Source organism: Panthera pardus, unplaced genomic scaffold (genome assembly GCF_024362965.1).
Source record: "Panthera pardus isolate Hobbes unplaced genomic scaffold, ASM2436296v1 HiC_scaffold_24, whole genome shotgun sequence".
In the NCBI taxonomy this organism is placed as follows: Eukaryota; Metazoa; Chordata; class Mammalia; order Carnivora; family Felidae; genus Panthera; species Panthera pardus.
In genome coordinates, this window is record NW_026526810.1 from 52,400,977 (window position 1) to 52,419,831 (window position 18,855).

Sequence of the window (18,855 nt, forward strand, 5' to 3'; positions counted from 1 at the left end):
CTTTTGTCTAAATTGTTGAAAATACTATTAAGTTGTTTTCTGCTTCAAGATTTTAGTTTTTGAGCCAAACAACTAAAAACAGTGAAGACAGTGGTTGGACTGTTAGAAAATTAGTCTGAAGTAAAATAAATCATTCAGAAGAGCATTGCTAGACAAGAGAAAAAACTATTCTGTACTTAAAATACAGTTGTTTAATTGCTAAAGTTTAAGAGAGATTAATTTAAATGAGAGTAGCCTAAAAAGTTAATGGTTCTTTAGTTTGGAAAGACAAAATGAAAGATACGAATTGGTTGAGTCCCAGATTTGTTAATTAGATTCCTGTATAGTAAAGTTAGAAGGTTACTTTTGTTTTTGTTAATAGCTTTATTGATTAAAAAAAAGTATACGTGCTTAGTTGTAAAAGTTTGAACAGTACAGGGAAGAGGAGAGAGGGAGTTGGGAGAGAAAAGGAGAGAATCACTGTTAAGTGCCTTTATATATAGATAACTTGGAGACATGAGATGTCTTCAGACATCTGTTTATGAAAACCTCTTGAAATTTGAAAAAGCAAATTTAGAAAGATGGTACTTGGAAACCAAGCTTTATTCAATATATAATATGATTTTGATAGGTTGATTATAGGAAAAATTGTGACAAGTTCAGTGTCTTTAATTAAATCCATAAGAGGTAGTCTATGATGGGTTAATAATGATCAGGGAAGCTAGGTATGTTTTGTGCTCTAGCTCTAACCTCTACCGTCTTACTTTATGAATATCCTCCTAATTAGGTGTTAATGTCAGAGGCAGACTTGTAGGGTAAAGTGTTTATGCATGAAGTTATCTAGTATAGAAATTCTCAGATTTTTAAGTAGGTGGCTTTTAATCAGTTGTAAGAAATAACTGGTTCTTCTTTTGAGCACAAAAGAAGATTAAATGGGATATAGATTGTAACAAAAAGTTAGAAGCAAGGGACACATTCCTGACTTTAAAGGTTTTTTAAATATTGCTTTGGACTAATGACTTTCCTAAAATCCTTAGTAATAAAGACAAACACCCCACTCAGCTGGTTTGGTGATTGATACTAAGTTTCCTTTTGTTCATTGCTTTCTTCATAGGTTGGTATGCTGGCAAACAATAGGATAGCCCGTGATAATCTGGGATTGCAGGAAGGGATTTGATAAATTAAACAATATGTGTGATAAGTGTCAGAGAAAGAATTAAATATGTGGAAAATTCCAGTATTAAAGGGTGAAATATTATTTTGCAGGATGGTGATAACTTGATTAGTGGTGTCTTTCATGTGAGTTGAACAAAAGCAGAGAAATGGGAAAGCATTTGGAGGACATTGAATAGAGGCTTTCTGAATATGAATAATTAAAGACTAGAAATATAGGCTGCTACTAGTTAATTGAATGCTGATTAAAGAGTTAGGAATTTATCTTCTAGTGGAAACCTTGGCATTTTGACAGGAGGCTAACATATTCTAATGTTTTATAGGAATGTTACTTTGGTTGTGGTGTACAGAATGAATTGGGGCTTGGGGAAGAGGGTAGACTTCTGGCAGAGAAAATAATTGATAGGCTGTTGTAATAATCCAGGAATGAATCATTGAAGGACCAGATAAGGAGTGCAGTGTTGCTTATAAAAGTAGATTCATTTTTCTGTTGGTTGTAGTAATGCAGCTTGGGTCAGTGGTGTACAAATAATTGTTCTTAAGTATTATCTAGTACTGTGCAAAGGAAACCCTGTTATGGGGAAATAATGTTCAGTAATTAATGCTTGCATATTACATTTGCATGTTACGGTATGACATAAAAGGAAGTACTTAAAGATTTCATATATAGATTTGTTGCATCCACACGACTCCTGAAACAGAATGCTACGGGCACCAGTGACAGTCACAACAAAGTTTATTACAATGAGAGGCAAGGCCGACCGATCGGGACCAACACTCTTGATAAGAGTGCGGCCCCGAACAGCCAGGGGACAGAGTTTTTATAACCGATCACATCGTTTTATCATCACCTGGGAACAGAACAAAGAAACAGGTTCCAGATGAGTTAGAAACAGTTGCCTAATGAGGTGTTTACTTTAGACTTTCTGCCTCTAAGTTGCAACCAGTGGATCTCCTTGACCCTGCCTCTGATGCTCTTTTCTTTGAACTTTTGTTTCCTTAATTGGTGAAGCTTAATTTACTAGGGTATGAGGTGTAGTCTACCAGAGCAAAGCAAGGCTGTTATCTCTTAACCTTCAGTGTCAACACAAAGCTGTTATTTTTCAAGCTAAGCATTAGCTCTACACTACAATTTAACCCTTACAGATTTTCTTTCTTAAGTTTATTTTTGGAAGAGAGAAGGAGAGAGGGTGCGTGTGCACACGAGCAGAGGAGAGGCAGAGAGAGAGAGAGGGGGAGAGGGAGAATCCCCAGTAGGCTCCACGCCAACAGCGCAGAGCCCCACGTGGGGCTTGATCCCACTGACCATGAGGTCATGACCTGAGCTGAAATCAAGAGTCAGATGCTTACCGACTGAGCCCCCCGGGCACCCCCACATAGATTTTCTTTTTTTTTTTTTTTTTATTTATTTTTGGGACAGAGAGAGACAGAGCATGAACGGGGGAGGGGCAGAGAGAGAGGGAGACACAGAATCGGAAACAGGCTCCAGGCTCTGAGCCATCAGCCCAGAGCCTGACGCGGGGCTCGAACTCACGGACCGCGAGATCGTGACCTGGCTGAAGTCGGACTCACGGACCGCGAGATCGTGACCTGGCTGAAGTCGGACGCTTAACCGACTGCGCCACCCAGGCGCCCCTAGATTTTCAAAAGTCTGCTTGGTCAGTCATAATAGGAGGGATGGTTCCTGTCAAGAGAGCAGTGCAGTGCAGGTGATTGTTCCAGGAACCAAAATTCTGTAAAATATATCTTTGCGATGTTTGATATTTTGTGAGATATTTTTTTTACTTTTTAGTTTTTGTATCTCTTCTAAGTTCTTCTTTATTAACTTAAAGGACTTGCTTTTTAAGTAATTGCCAGAGAAAGAATCCTTATATACCTGACCCATTTCTCTTTTCTATTACTATGGTGGAATTCTTTGCCATATAAGATGCGAATCTGATAGTCTTTCTCATACTCTTTACAGTTCCTTTAGCTGAGCATATATACTTTTCACCCTTTATTTCTTTTTTTCTTTTATGTATATTTATTTTGAGAGAGAGAGAGAGACAAGAGTGGGAGCCAGGGAGGGGCAGAGAGAGAGAGAGGGAGACCCAGAATCCAAAGCAGGCTCCAGGCTCCGAGCTGTCAGCACAGAGCCGGACGCTGGGCTCGAACCCACAAGCCGTGAGATCAAGACCTGAGCCCACTGAGCCACCCAGGCGCCCCTCACCCTTTATTTCTAAAGTTTATTTCATTTTCTCTCTTCATCCCTTCGGGTTACTAATTCATTTTCTCTCACATGTAGATGTAAGAGATGTTTTTTGTTGCTTTGTGACTGAAGAAAAAAGTATCAAAGTGCTTCATATGAAAGATAATAAAAGGTAGAAGTGGAGTGGAAAAAGATGAAAAGAGAAAAGTGTGGTATTGTGAGAAATTAACTTGGTTTTCATCCAGTGCCTGACACAGAGCTCCAAAAATCCTTGTAATTTCCTAAGTGCTAGGAATATCTTTTGCTATTCATAACAAACCCTTTCAAACACCTCTGAGTTTATGCTAATGAAGTGATTTAGGGTGGAATCCCTCCATAGCCTCAGGACCCAGGCTGTTCTCTGGGAAGACCAAGTGAATAGAGGGTTGAAACTTTCAGCCCTACCCACCCTCCTGCTGGAAGGAAGGGCTGGAGATTAAAGCTCAATGAAATTGCTTGAGCAACAAGATTTAATAAGGTTCTGCCCAAAGTTGTAATGAGCCAGAGCTAGGTATCTCATCCCAGTTGCACGGGGACTGAAGCTCCTGCTATCAGAACCCTTCTGGACCTTACCTTGTGTACTGCTTCATTTGGCTGTTCATCTGTGTCCTTTATAATAAATTGGTAAGTGAGAGTGAGTGTTTCTCCGAGTATTGTGAGCAGCTCTTGTAAATTAGTCAAACCTGAGGGAGGAGGTTGTGGGATCCTCAAAGTATAGCCATTTGTTGAGAAACACAGATAACAACAGGGCCTTGTGATTGCTATCTGAAGTGGGGGCAGTCTTGTGGGACTGATGCCACCTCCAGGTAGATTTCTGTGTCAAAAGTGAGTGATACCAGTCATTTGCTGCTGAGAATGGATAATTGCTTGGTGGTGTTGGGATACACATTCGGCAAAATGCTTGTGAAGGAGTAGAGTCTGGGTATGCCAGATTATAGGTATTTTGAGCCATCACAGTAAAGTAAGTACAAATTTTCAGATGTTAGGTTGAAGAGGAGCAGTCTAGCAGTTCTTTTTTTTTTTTTTATCCCAAACCTAGTCACTTTATTAAAAGAGATAAACAAGAAATCAGAAAATGTGATTTTTTTAAAAAAAATGTTTATTTTGTGAGAGAGTGTGTGTGTGTGTGTGTGTGTGTGTGTGTGTGTGTACAGAAGCTGTGGAGTGGCAGAGATTGGGGAAAAGAGAGAATCCCAAGCGGGCTCCGTGCTGTCAGTGCAGAGCCTGACAAAGATCATGACCTATGCCAAAACCAAGAGTTGGACGCTTAACCGACTGAGCCACCCAGGTGCCCCCAGAAAATGTCATTTTGGCAGTTTGCTAATTCTGATTAGTAAAAACCTTGGAACCAAGACCTAGTTAAAAATAAAGGTTTATATCTTGACAAGTTGTTATGTTTATATTAATTTATTGATGACTAACCAAAATGGGTGCACTGGGAATGCTCATATATGTGGGATTTACTATTGTGCAGACATTTACATATGAATATTAGTATTATGGCCTAGAAGGAATGTGGTCAGTTCATGTTCCTTTTGAACTCATGTTCCTCAGGGCCTCTAAACTTTGGGCTTCCTCCGTTTTGTCTGTTTTCTGGTTGTCTGCTTTGTGTCAGACCTATTGTTGGCTGTAACCAGAGCACAGAAAATAATAGGAAATTGGTTGGGAGGCCTGGTGAGGCAGGTTGGGAATGTGGCTGATTTGGGGAGCAAGGGAAAAGAATAATTGAAATACTTCTTGCAGTTCTTCTCACTTTTACTTTTATTTTCTTCTTATACTTCTGTTTTGGTTTCTTTTTTTTATTTATTAATTTTTAATTATTATTATTATTATTATTATTATTTTTACTCCCTCCAGAAACTCCATTTCATTTCACGTTGCCTAAGGAAGGTGATATTATCCCACCATTGACTGGTGCAACTCCACCTCTTATTGGTCACCTGAAACTGGAGCCCAAGAGACACAGTACTCCTATTGGTGAGCGACTAAAATGTAATAATATTTAAAGCAGAATTTCTGAGATACCATTCTTTATGCAAGTGATTCTTTTAGATTTGAGGAGTTGGGCCTGCCTGGTAAGGTTGGTTTTGTCTTAGAGAATAAGCTGTGATGTCTGATTCCATGAATTTGCTCCTAGAAGATACTGAGTGGTAATGAGAAGAAAGAAAGGGTGGGAGGAAGGAAGGAAGAGAATACACAGATTTTATTCTCTTACTTGCAGGACAATAGAATCTGAGTGCGAAGTAATGATACAGAGCTGTTTTTATAAGGAAGGGACAGCAAATAGGGTAGAAGTACTGTTTATTCAGTACCCCGGCTATCAGTCTGCTACTTGACAGGGCAGGGAAACTTAGATCCTCCTTCCCTGAAACAGCCAGCAGTCTTCTGCATTAACCTATTTGTTTTCTCTAGTCAGTGCTGGGAGGTAACAGTCATGCCGTCTGGAGTCTCCTGCTACCTATGCCTGATGCTGGCAGATGTGGGTTGGCTGAGGGCTCATGCAGCATCCTTTGTCCAGATGCAGAAGTGGAACTGAATCCTGTTGCTCCTCTTAAGACCAGGTGTCAATACTAGTGCGTAGTTGTTGATACTGTGACAGGATCTATCCTAGGAAACCCCCCTTCAATCCTGCACAGCTGTGGAGCCAAACAGGCAAATTGGTGACCTCAAGTTGTAGTTTTTCATGTTTGTATTTTAGTGTTTTTCCTTTCTTCCTCCTGCCTCCCTCTTTCAGGTATTAGCAACTATCCAGAAAGCACCATAGTAACCAGTGATGTCATGTCTGAAAGCATGGTGGAGACCAATGATCCCATACTTGGGAATGAAAAAGGAAATCCTGGGGCTGCCCCAGAAGTGGATGATAAATTGTGTCTAAGAATGAAACTGGTCACTCCTGAGACTGAGACGAGTGAAGAGTCTTTGCAGTTTAGTTTGGAAAGTAAGTTTTATTTTATGTCAATCTTGGGTAATTAGTAGCTGCAGATCATATGAGAAGTATTAGTTATCTTTCTCCTAGTTACAATGATTAATACTTTTATAATTGTATTTCCAAAGTCTTAAGTCTCACAGACTTAAGTCTTTGCTTTCAGCTGGGCACTGTCATGTTACTGAAGATGCTTCATTTTATAATCTCTGGTGCTGCTTGTTTCTCTGTATTAAACCTGCATATATAAAGTAATTGGTTTTCATGTTCAGAAACAGTTCAGAGGAGGGTAGAAAATACAGGATTGTGGATTCACACTCTAGGCTTGATTGACTATTTCTCCATTACTTGCATGTTAATGGGTATGGCTAGAATACAGAGAAGGTACAAACAAGGGAGGTTGCAAAGATCCACATTTGGAAAGGCCTTTTACATGATGCTGAGACACTGAAGAATTGTAGGCAAGAGAATAATATCAGATTAGCTTTTTTAAAAGTATCAGTTGAGTATTAAAAACTTCATGCCTTTGTGCTTTATTCCTTGCCTTGCCTTCCCATTTCCTATTCTCCTGCCTGGAAAACTCAGACTTTGTTTAACCAGGAAGTAAGGTTATTAGTAGTGGAGATGGAGATGAGAGGATCAGTCAGAGAGGTGAATAGTAGAATTGAGAGAACCTTGGGACCGGTTGAATATGGAAGTTAGAGGGACGGGGGAAAAATACAGAATGAATCTACATCTGAATTTAGTTTTCATGATAGCACTCCAAAGTAGATATCCTTATTTCCAGAAACAGAGGTTTTAAAGTTATATGCCTAAAGTCACAATAATTGCTAAGAGATAATGTTAGAGTTTCAGTCAGATCTGTCTGACACAAAAGTTTATAATTTTTCCACTAGGTAGTTTGTAAATGCTGTTTAATGGAGTTAGAACAGGAAGAAGTCTTATAAAAGAGATGGGAAAGGAAGCTTATGGGGAGGAGAATTACAAGAAGATAATGTCAGATGCAAAAGTGAATGTCTAATAAGGTATATCTGAAAATGTACATTGGATTTGGCCATTAGGATCCATTTGGTGACTCTAGCAAGAACTGTTCCAGTGTGGTGCTTTGGGTGGGAGCTATACTGAAGTTAATTGAGGAGTGATGGGAAGAAGAGGCAGCAAACATATTCTACTTTTGAGAAGTTTATATGAGAAAGGAAAACATACGCCACGTTAGAGAGATTTAGGATTGGGGATTTTTTTCATTTTTATGCCTAAGCATAGAGAGGCCTAAGCATTTTATAGGCTGAGAGAAAGTCTCCAAAAGAGAGATGGGTTAAAAATGAGGGAATAGGGGAAACAGTTAATGGATCAAAACCCTGAGGGAGTTGGGAGAGGAAGCTTTCAAAAGACTATAGCAGAATGGGTGGACTTGAATAAGAGGGGCCTTTCATTCTCTGGAGACCAAAGAAATTTTAGCTAATATGCTTTGAGTACTTATGATATTCCAGGCATTTTACATGTATAGCTCATTGAATCTCACAACAAACCTGTGAAGTAAGTCCTGTTACTATCCTCATTTTATAGGTGAAGAAACTGAGGCACAGGAAGATTGAGTGCTTTTCCTAGAGTCAAACAGCTAGTAAATGGGGTAGCCTGAATTTAAAGTGGTTTTTTTGTTTAATATTTTTTAATGTTTATTTTTGAGAGAGAGAGAGAGAGAGAGAGAGAGAGAGAGAGAGAGAGAGAGAGAGAGAGAATGGGAGCATGAGTGGGGGAGAGGCAGTGAGGGAGACATCAAATCTGAAGCAGGCTCCAGGCTCCGAGCTGTCAGCACAGAGCCCGACGCAGGACTCGAACCCATGAACTGCGAGACCATGCATGACTTGAGCCAAGGTCAGACACTTAACTGACTGAGCCACCCAGGCACCCCAACTAAGAATCCAGGGGCGCACCTGGCTGGCTCAGTTGGAAGACCATGCGACTCTTGATCTGAGGGTTGTGAGTTTGAGCCCCATGTTGGGTGTAGAGATTACTGAAAAAAATAAACTTAAAAAAAGTAGTTTCAAGAACCAGCAGTCTGGGTCTGAATTATAGTGCTCTTCTACTTTTTCCGTGCTTATTAATTTGAATAATAGAACCTCAGTAGAAATTAAAGTATTACATGTTTCCATTTTTATTCTCTCTGAAATCAAGTGGGGCTTATCAAGAGAGTATATGGTAGCCTTGAATCTTTAGATTTGAAGTTAAAATTGGGAAGACCTTAAGTGGAGCTAACATAATGGACGGTATTACTACCTTTCCTGATAGTAGGAGTACACTATCTGGCGGTCACTGGACTCAGAGTTTTACTCATTTCATCTGCACAACAAACCTGTGAGGTTGGTTCTGGTTTATCTCTATCTTATAGATGAGGAAAGTGACTCAGAAGATGGGGTTTACTCCAAGTTGGACTACTAATGCTGGAGCCAGGGCCTGTTTCATAGCCAGGGCTCTAACCACTAAACTTCTGCCACCTTGATGGACTATTAAGAAGATTATGTTGGGTCATGAATATTTTAGAAATGTTTAAAAATATGTGTTATTTTCTCTAAGGCTGGAATAAATTTCTAAAGGAACACATTTTAATCCCTTGGCATTAGTGACACTGCTTTGAGAATATGGGATTCTTTTCAGTGTCGCTCTTAATTCTTTGCTATAGATTCTTTCTTGAAAATAAGTTTTGTTTTTCAAATATTTGTCCCAAAGGCACTTTGGGAAGAACTTGAGTACCTTCTGTGTATGGGTTCTCTTAAAACTGTGCACTGTTTAAAAGAAACAAAAACAACCAAACTGCACACTATTGAAAATTTGTATCAATTGAAAACATTTTCTTGTATAATTTATTTTACTAAAGTTTTTTTCTTTATTAAAGTTTCGTATTTTCTTACTATGTAAATTTTTTACATCCTGTATGAGAAGAGAGATGAATTGGTTGAGGAGAAGTTTTAATTTTCATTTTTACATGCTAGTGTTGAGTAATTCATTATATTTCTGGACAAACTGATTAGTCTTCTGTAGGAAATTTGAAAGAAAATTGGTGCAAGTGAGGAAAAACTTGTACTGTTTAAGTGTAAGTCTTTTTATGTTCACTTATTATTCTTACTCCTTTTTGTTACTTGTTGCAATTATTAGAGCAGGTTTTCAGAGGAGGTGTTTAGGTGTGATACTAACTGAATTGTTTCTTTCTCTTTCTCCTTTTGCTTTTGTTTTTATTCAGAGCCTGCAATTGGTGAAAGAAAAAATGGATCTACTGCAGTTGCTGAGGCTGTTGCCAGGTAACCTGAGCTGGTTGCTATTTAGAGGAGTTTAATATACAAAGCCACTCTGTTAATAAGAGGAAGATGATGTATCAATAAAGGAAAAATCTTAAAATGAAACTCAGCATAAAGGATTTAGCCATGTATTGAATCTAACAGTAGGCTGTCTTATTAATACTTTCAGCTTTTGCTATACTTAGAACTAAGATATTTAAAGGTGTTTCCCTTTCTCTCTTTTGTTCATGTGAGTATACCCTTTTCTTTGTTTCTTTTGAGGAGACTGAGATTATTGCTGCTGTTGGTAAGGCAAAAAAGGGTTTAAAGAAAGACAGCCTTAGACCTTGTTCCTTCAAGGATTCCTGACTCCGCCGCAACCTCAGGCCATTTTCTCTTCTGCCTGCCAAATTAACTGTTGTGTTGAACTGTTATTTTTGCTTTGTCATGAATGCTGTAATGCTTTGGGGATGTGTTTGACCCCATCCTGAGGCTTTAGTGGTAAGCTTTGCCATCTGGTGGCTGTGAGAGTAGAATTGTTTCATTGGTTCATGGCATGAGTCATCCAGTGTGAACGTACTAGTGGCAGTTGGTGAAGTATAGGTGAGGATTCTTAAATCAGGCTTGGCAGGTACAGTAAATAGGTATAGCAGGCTAGGTGCAAGAGCAGGATTATGGCCAACTGAATGTGTGTCCTGTTTGAACACGTGCCCCTGTTCAGCTCCAGCCCGTTATTACCATGCCAGAAAGAAAACTTAGTTTTGTCAGATGCTGTTGGTTATAGTTCTCTGTCCATCTTATTTCCTGTGAATCTTCTTTAAGAGTTTTTTTATTGTGCTAATTGGAAACAAGTATGAAGAATGGCATTTTGACATAAGGTGTGGGGTTTGGGACGCAGAGCAAGGATTTTATTCCTTCTGTGCCTAAAAAAGATAATCTCCAGAGGTACTTTTCCTTTCGAAACTAACACAGTATGTTGCTTTAACTTGTTATCTTAGTCCCCAGAAGACCATGTCTTTGTTTAGCTGTGTCTGTGAAGCACAACAAGATCCTGAGGCTCGAAATCGGGATCCTCCCTCTGCACCCATCAAGTGAGCGTTATTTTCATAGCCTCTTTTGAGCTGTATTTATTTGCAAAACGGTTGGTTCCAAAATCTAGAATGTATTGCTACCATTTTGTGAACTTGAGCTTACATTTTTACCTGATGGACTGTGATATATTCTAGACAGATTTATAAGTGAGATGTCAAGAGAAGTTTTATTTAATATTTTATAAAGTTTTTTGTCTTGATCTTCTTGTTCTGTCAATTTGAAATGATTCAGTCTTCATAAATTTATGAACCTATATCATTCTATATTTTTAAATTATTTTTTCTTAGTTTTAGAAATGTTTATTTTTAACAAGACTTTTTATTTTTCTTCAGTTTCCCATAGGGCAAAACTGAGATGTTCAACACTCCAAATTTAAAGTTTGTCATACTTGATGGAATTAAGATTTGGAATTATGGAATTATGGATGGAATTATGATTTCTTTACTCCATAATCTTTTAGAACAGCTCTAAAACAGAAAAAAAGTAATAAAATTGAGTTACAAAGTATTTTTTCTCAATTAAAAAAATTTTTTTGACGTATTTATTTTTGAGAGACAGAGCATGAGCGGGGGAGGGGCAGAGAGACAGGGAGACACAGAATCTGAAGCAGGCTCCAGGCTCTGAGCTGTCAGCACAGAGCTTGGTGCAGGGCTCGAACCCACGAACTGTGAGGTCATGACCTGAGCTGATGTCGGATGCTTAACCGACTGAGCCACCCAGGCACCTCTTTTTCTTTATTTAAATAATGAGAGTATCTTATTTGATATGTACAATTCTTGTATTTAGTATAGGGAAATAAGTAATGGCAATGGAAATAAACTTGTATTTTCATTATGACGTTTAGTGATTTTTGTAGTTAGAGAATGTGATAATATTTTGTCAGCAGGTATATTCCTAATAGTGTTATTTGCAGCATAATTTTTATAGTCTTTATTAACATGAATATTGAAAAGAAACATATCAGTGCTTTTAGTGGCATTCTGATAATTAAATGTGAGCTTGTTGGTATTCTTGAGATTCAAATAGCCCAGGTCATATCCTTTATTGTATCAAGAAGCTTATTAGGTGAAATGCTACTTTGTGTGATTCAAAAGTGATACAGTAATGGCCTCACAATTACTAAATTTACTGAGGCATTCTACTGCCTTCCCATTTTACTAGAATATCTTAGGCCAAAGTGCTGGTGATTTTGTTTAATCTTAGTAGAACTCAGGCCTGAGAATCCAGCTGGATTTTATTTCAGTTGCTCCACAGACAGACCTACACTCAGAATATAAAGGTTAGAAGTTTAAGTATGGAGATTTATTCTTCCCTTTTTCACTTTGGGTTAATTTTATTTGGACTTTTCCTGCTAAAATTTGCTTTCTTAGCATCAGTTTCCAAATCTGGCATATAGTGACCAAGGTAGGGTTGTGTAGCTGGAACAAATGAATAGAGAGAGGTGTGGCCCTTCTTAGAGTTGACTGGATTTCTCTTGTCTTCTAAAGCTCTTTTCTAGTGCTAAAGATTCCTTCTTTATTGTTTATTGGGACATTAACATACATCTTTACAGTAGGTATTTCTCAGTTTTATTTATGTTTGAGGATTTATGAACTTGGTAAGAGTGGAGCAACACTTTCCTGCAGTATGTGTTGCAATTAAGGCTTTGCCTTTTACCTGCTGTTCTGTATATATGTATGAAAATATATGAATGTGGGGGGAAATGACTGTGATTCTAATGTCACTCATTTGACTGAGGCTAACATGAGAATGATAAGTACCAAAATCATAGGATATTCATACCTGCTATTTGATAGGAATCTGCTGAATATTGCTAGTGTTGAAATGAGACTTCTTTGGTCTTTAGAGAGAAGAGAGTTGTTCTGATTAACTCTTTGGGGAAATAAAGCAACTTAATACTTGTCAATTAAGATTTAAAAAAGTGTTGGGGCACCTGGGTGTCTCAGTCAGTTAAGTATCCGACTTAAGCTCAGGTCACTATCTCCCAGCCAGTGAGTTGGAGCCCCGCATTGGGCTCTCTGCTGACAGCTCAGAGCCTAGAGCCTGCTTCAGATTCTGTCTCACCCCCACCGCACCCCCCGCCCCTCCTCCACTCACTCTCTCTCGCCTTCAAAAATAAATAAACATTTTTTTTTTAAGTCCAAAATAAAACAAAACTTTGCTTTGGAAGTGAAATTCTATTCAGAGGTTCTACCCTAAATAAACAGCTTCTGTAAAATGTGGTAGGCTTGTTTAAGGATGGGAAACAATGGTAATTGAATTCTTCAAATGGCTAATCCTGTTCTTGTAGCTTTTGAGTAACTTTCATTGCTCAGCTGTTAATATGTTAGCTGTCTAAAAGAGTCACACATGAGTATTAAGTTCGTAGAAAACATGAAGTCTTAATTGCTTTGTTTTACACAACTAGTATTGATTGAACATCTGCTGTGTACCTAGCCCTGAGTGGAGTACTTTTTATATATGGTTACTTACAACCTCATCACAGTAAGTGTTACTCTTGGTGGTCTTATTCTTGCCTTATCTGTATTGTATTATATATATCCTTATTCACTTGAGGTTCCTGACAGGACTCAAGCTATGACTACCAAATTTTTACCAGGCTCTCTTTGGCTAGAACTCTATTGTAAAAATCTCTTTAATCTCCTGTTCTGGTAAACTGATGTAAATAAGATAGAAATCTCAGAAACTTCTCCTTTTGTCTTTCTACTCAAGATCCGGGGTAGAGCATTTCTTAAAGAGGTCTTCATGTTTCCTTTTTTCAGCCTACCCATGTCAGCTCAGTTCTTAAGGGATGAGAGCTTCTCCCAGATTGGAGACAGCTTTCTCTGTCTCAGTGGTAACTAGTCTTTCTCTGGGCAAAGAATACAGCAATATATGACATGGTTTCTAGATCCTTGGTCATCCTGAATGTTATCTTCTGTGGGTTTATGCCTTATAAAATAGGATACTCCAAACTGAAACAGATCCAGTTGTGGTCTTACTGTGGTCAGTTCAGAATTGATTCCTTTTATCTTTATTCTGGCTACTATGCATTTAATGGAGCCTAAAATGTGTTAGTTTCTTGTTTTGTTTGTAGTGCACTGATCCATCGAATTTGTAATTTACCAAAAAGTTAAAAGTTCATACGCATTTCCTACATGAATTTGCTACTTATACAATTAGTTTACTTCATCTGAGAGTAGATTTTTGCAGCTACTCAATGGAGAGAATATCAAAAAATGTCCAGAGTATATTAAGCACTTACTGTATATTAAGCCCTGTTAGATGTTTTAAGTAGAGATGAATAAATAAGACACGATTTTTTTTTAAGTTTATTTAGAGATAGTTGGGGAGGCAGCGAGAGAGAGGGAGATAGAGATTCTTCAGTCTGTCAGTGGAGAGCCTGATGCAGGGCTCGAACTCACAAACCACAAGATCATGGCCTGAGCTGAAATCGAGAGTCGGTTGCTCAACTGACTGATCCACCCAGGTGCTCCTAAGACATGAATTTCAAGTTCCTATGTATGTTACCTGCTCACTTGGAGTTAATCTGGGCCTTTTTGTTCTGGTTAGACATTTAAGAAAGCCCCTAGGCTCCTCAGGACTTCATAGTATCTGTTTTATAGGAGACATTAATCAAATGGTTGTGGGATAAATAAATAAATCCCTGGTGTAGCCAAATGAAAAGAAGTAGGCTATATCTTGAGAACTTTCTTAAAGGAATCAAGTCATTCTGAATTGTTAGTTGTAAGATATGCCAGTTTAGCTGGCAAAGCTCGAATCTCACCTATAACTCTATCCTGTATAGATGAAGTTTCTTTTCCTAAAATTTTTGCTTGTTGGCGGGTGGAGGTGAAGAAAAGAATCTAAAATGCTAGCAGTCATTTAAGGAATGTTAGAACCAATAAAAACCAAATGAGACATGTTGACCTAATTGATCTCTTATGAAGTAGATCCCTAAACAGCCTTCATTGACTATGACTTCAGTAATGACTTTAAATTTTTTTGTTTACCTTATTTTCCTGTGTCAAGTTTCAGAGTTCATAGCTAGTGATGGGAATAAATTTTATGACTATTGTATCATCATGGTGATAGAGTCCTATGTACCATTATTTTCTCAAGAGTGAAATTACGTTGAGAAAGGTGATATGCTGGGTCGCCTTATTTTCTCCCTTTCCCACATTTTTCATATTGTCAAATTATGGTTCCCTTGCTAGTACACACACAAACTCACACTTGTTTACTTGACATGGTTTCTTTATATGGTTGATTTTCAGAGGGAACTCGCTCAGTTTTCCAAGTACTCAAGATGAAGAAGGAAAGGAAAGATTGGAAGGTGACCAAAGGACCAGGCAGAGTCAACAGCCCATGCAGCCCAGTTGTCCTGTCAAAGACCCTCCATCTCCTGCCTCTCGGCAGGTGGCTACACAGGGGTCATCCAGTCTTCAAGGGGAAGCATTGAAGACAGATGTGCTAGAAGGCCAGAAAGAAGGACAAAATACCAATCAGGAAAAACCTAGTAATGCCTCGATTGAAAGGCCCAGCCAAAATAACATAGGAATCCAGACCATAGAGCATTCTCTGTGGGTCCCAGAAACTGTTTCAGCAGCAACTCAGACTGTAAAGAATGTGTGTGAACAGGGGACCAGTACGGTGGACCAGAACTCTGGAAAACAAGATGCCATGGTTCAGACTGACAGGGGGAGTGGTGAGAAACCAGTCAGTGCTCCTGGGGATGATACAGAGTCGCTCCATAGCCAGGTGAGAGAACGTCTAGGGTATCTCAGGGGCCCTGTTTTGACTTTATGGATTCCCAGAGAATTTAAGTTGTGATACTTCTACCTAATGATAATTCTTAACACTTTGGTGCAGACCAGTCATTAAAAACAATTTTTCCAAGATAGAGAGATAGGGTCGTGAAAATTATGGGTAGCTATATCCAATAGATAGTCTCTTATGGAAAATGAAATAGTGCTAGAGTTTATCAAGTAGGTCTTTACTGGATGAAAAAGCCAAAAAATATAGACTGGGCCCTGATATATTCTTCTACATTTAATCTTTTTCTTCTGCTGTCAGTTTGCATCCTCCCATAAAAGCATTGGAGCTAATTGCTTCTCTCCCAAGTCTGTTTCACCAAAGTTCCCAGGAACTAAAGGAGTAGGAAGCAGAGGAGAAGAGATGGAAGAAACATGAAGGATAGTGTAGCACAGTATTGGAAACCAAGAACAGTAAGAGAAATAGAGGAAGGGGGTGTCCTCAGGCGGTGAGGACTGCACAGGCTGCAGCTAGACTTAACGGGAGGAAAAGGATCAGGGGTGGTGGAAGTGAGGCTGGAGCAACAGGTTCTTGGGAATAGAGTAAGGGAGTAGGTAGTAGTAACAACCAAGTTAAGAGGTAGTGGTAGAAGTGTACGTGTTAAGAAATAAGAGGAAGTTCAATTTCGTCAGGTGGCGGTGGGTTCCATGGTAGGGAAATTTTGGAAATTACTAATAGCGGTTAAACTGCCTTTTCAGTTGCTGTGATAGATCGTCTTCACTTGGAATCTGCCTAGGAAAGCTTCATTAGTGATGTGCGTCTCATTCTAATTTTCCAACTTGTTTGTTTTATAAAAATAAAATAATATAGTTCCTCTTTATTGAACACCTACAGTGTATCAGCATTGTGCTCAAGACAACCCATGAGGTTGGTATTATTATTCCCATTTCACAGGTAAAGAAATCAAGCTGAAGAGAGGTTAAGTAACTTGCCCAAGATTTTGCCATCAGTAGGTGGCAGAACTGGAATTTGAACTCAGCATATCTGACTTCAGAATCGGTATTCTTTTCATTATGCTATGTTGCTTTTCTATTTAATAATCATGGCCTGTGTAGTCTTGTTCTGTTTATCCATGCCTCTCCAGGAACTCCAGAAATTCTGTTTATGTTATTAGCCTTTTTGATAACATGGTCTCTGAGACCTAAGACTTTATCAGTTTGTACAGATTGAAAATAGAATAGCCTTTTGAATATAGGGGTTATAGTAGATCAGACCCTATTTTGCACTTGTTTTTACCCTTAAAGTGTTGGCATTCTGCTATAAATAACTTCTCTGCCTTTATAAAAAGAATTAAACTTGATCCTAAAGATAGCAATCTCATTGAAGCCACTAGATTATATTTTCCTTACTTAACATTTTTCCTCTGTAAAGTAGGGAAATAATCCCTGCTCCTATCTCATGTTGATGAAAGCAGGAACCAGTGAGCCAGAGCAGTTAGGCCTAAGCTTTGGAGTCAGACCACTTTATCTGGAATATGCGAGGATTAAATTAGATAAAGTTCTCCACACTGGATCTGGCACATAGTAAATGTTCAATATATATTGGCTGCTGCTGCTGCTACCTACTGATTATTATTATTTTAAATACTGCTGTTACCACCAACAAAGCCACTGCTGATACTGTACTACTATTGTGTCATATGGAGTGAAATAACTTTTTAAAGAGCTAGTTGCTCCTGTTAAGAAAGGTGCTAGAAAAATCTAGGTGAATAGGTACAGTTTGACTTGGGAAAGATGAAAAGTTCTGGAGGTGGATATGGTGATGTTTGCACAACAATGTGAATGTACTTAATGTCACAAACTGTCTACTTAAAAATGGTTAAAATGGTAAATTTCATGTTACGTGTATTATACTACAATGAAAAAACAGAGATGGGGTGGGTGCGGTAACAGAAAATATAGATTGGTGTGCTGTCTTTTGAAGAATGGTTGGAAAATGAGGAATGCTTTCTGGAGGTTTTCCAGGTGTCAGTGCTTTTGTATCCCTTGCATTCTGGGTAGGACTGAGGCCAGTGGGGAGAAAAGCATAGGCAGCCTACCTTTGACATTGCTTAAAGTTTGACGTCTCTATCCAGTGGGCCTGGAGCTAGGCTTTTAATGAAGGAAAGTATGGTTTTGTTTTCATTTTCTTATCTTCCTTTTATGATGACAAGATCTTCAAGTTATTTATCTTTACAGAGACCTCTTTTCAGAAGACTATTTGAAGAGAGAGTAAGCATAGATTTCTTTTTATCTGCCCCCTTTTCCTTCTTTCCTTTCTTATTCTGTCAGTCATATTTAAGTGTCTGTCTTGAAATGATCATTTGTCTGGCTGTTGTGGTGGAAAAATACAGGAAGACTTCTTGAGAAGCCTGAATACAAGGAGTGCTTTATGTATCCCTGAAACCTTTTAGACATCTGTGATCCCGGACCTGCCTGTGTGTGAGGGCAGGAGGTCCAGCTGTCATGGTTCTGATGCAGGGGCACCCTGATGATTGAGATGTGACAGACCAGTGCCCTGGCCATTCATTAGCCAGAATTATATATATAGAAGTATTTTAAGGAATTAGTGGATCTAAGTTTCCATGCTTTTTATTTATATTTATTCACATAATTTACATTTCCATTTTAGTGGATATTTTACCCCCAAGATGGAGTTGGAGTGGGAATTATTCAGGTAAATTATTGAAAGCTTTAGGTAAATTACTATCACTACCACATTGGTCAGTGAAAACCCAGGATCATCATCATTACAGTGATATATATAGTTCTTTTCAAAGACTTGAATACCTTGACACTGCTGAAAGAAAAAATCAGTCTGCTATGGGGAAATAAGGTGGGAGAAAAAAAAGTGTGCATTTTCTCCTCAGAATTACCGGTGGGGTTGAGGGGAGGGCGTGGATGCTGTTAAATGTGGTATATGTGTTATGAGAAAACATATGGATAGCAGTTGTCATGTAAACAAAAATGCAGGGCTTATTTAAGCTATTTATTTAAGCTATTACATTAATCCTTTATGATACAAGTAAATACAGAATCCTTTTACTGGGCACTAGCTTGGCTCTTAAGTTACAATCTGTTATTTGGAAGAGATTAAATATTCCGTATTTAATCCTGAGAAAAATCTGTGTATCTTGTTCTAGGCATAAAGAAACTATAGTTCTGATTTACTAAAGCAGGAAAAACACACTGCACTGAGATTAACAGATACTCTTGTTTTTATATAAAGTTTTAAAAATATGCCTTCCTTCCTTTTTTTAAAGAGATGTGGCAAGTATAAGTTTATATACTGATTGATAAGTCAGCCTCAAAATCAGAAGGATTATAATGTAAATGTACTTTTGTGGGGGGGAGGTCAGAGTTTCACTTAAATATCCTAGGTATAAATGCTAGATGTTACAATTTTGATTGAGACAG

General features: G+C 38.4%; 1 protein-coding gene across 8 annotated transcripts in view; it reads left to right on the top strand.

The window, feature by feature from the left end:
* TP53BP1 (tumor protein p53 binding protein 1) overlaps positions 1-18,855 on the top strand; it is a 96,479-nt gene that overhangs the window by 57,724 nt on the left and 19,900 nt on the right. For 6 of the 8 annotated variants that reach the window (XR_002078067.2, XM_053889122.1, XM_053889121.1 and 3 more), the window contains 5 exons: positions 5,237-5,356; positions 6,114-6,317; positions 9,541-9,598; positions 10,573-10,665; positions 14,923-15,406. Coding sequence is in view for 7 of the 8 variants with exons in the window: in XM_053889122.1 (XP_053745097.1) it covers positions 5,237-5,356; positions 6,114-6,317; positions 9,541-9,598; positions 10,573-10,665; positions 14,923-15,406 (959 nt within the window). In the remaining variant the exon portion in view is untranslated. Of the gene's footprint in view, positions 1-5,236; positions 5,357-5,813; positions 5,941-6,113; positions 6,318-9,540; positions 9,599-10,572; positions 10,666-14,922; positions 15,407-18,855 lie in introns of those variants that run through there. The other 2 variants (XM_053889123.1, XM_019442353.2) reach the window with 2 other exon arrangements.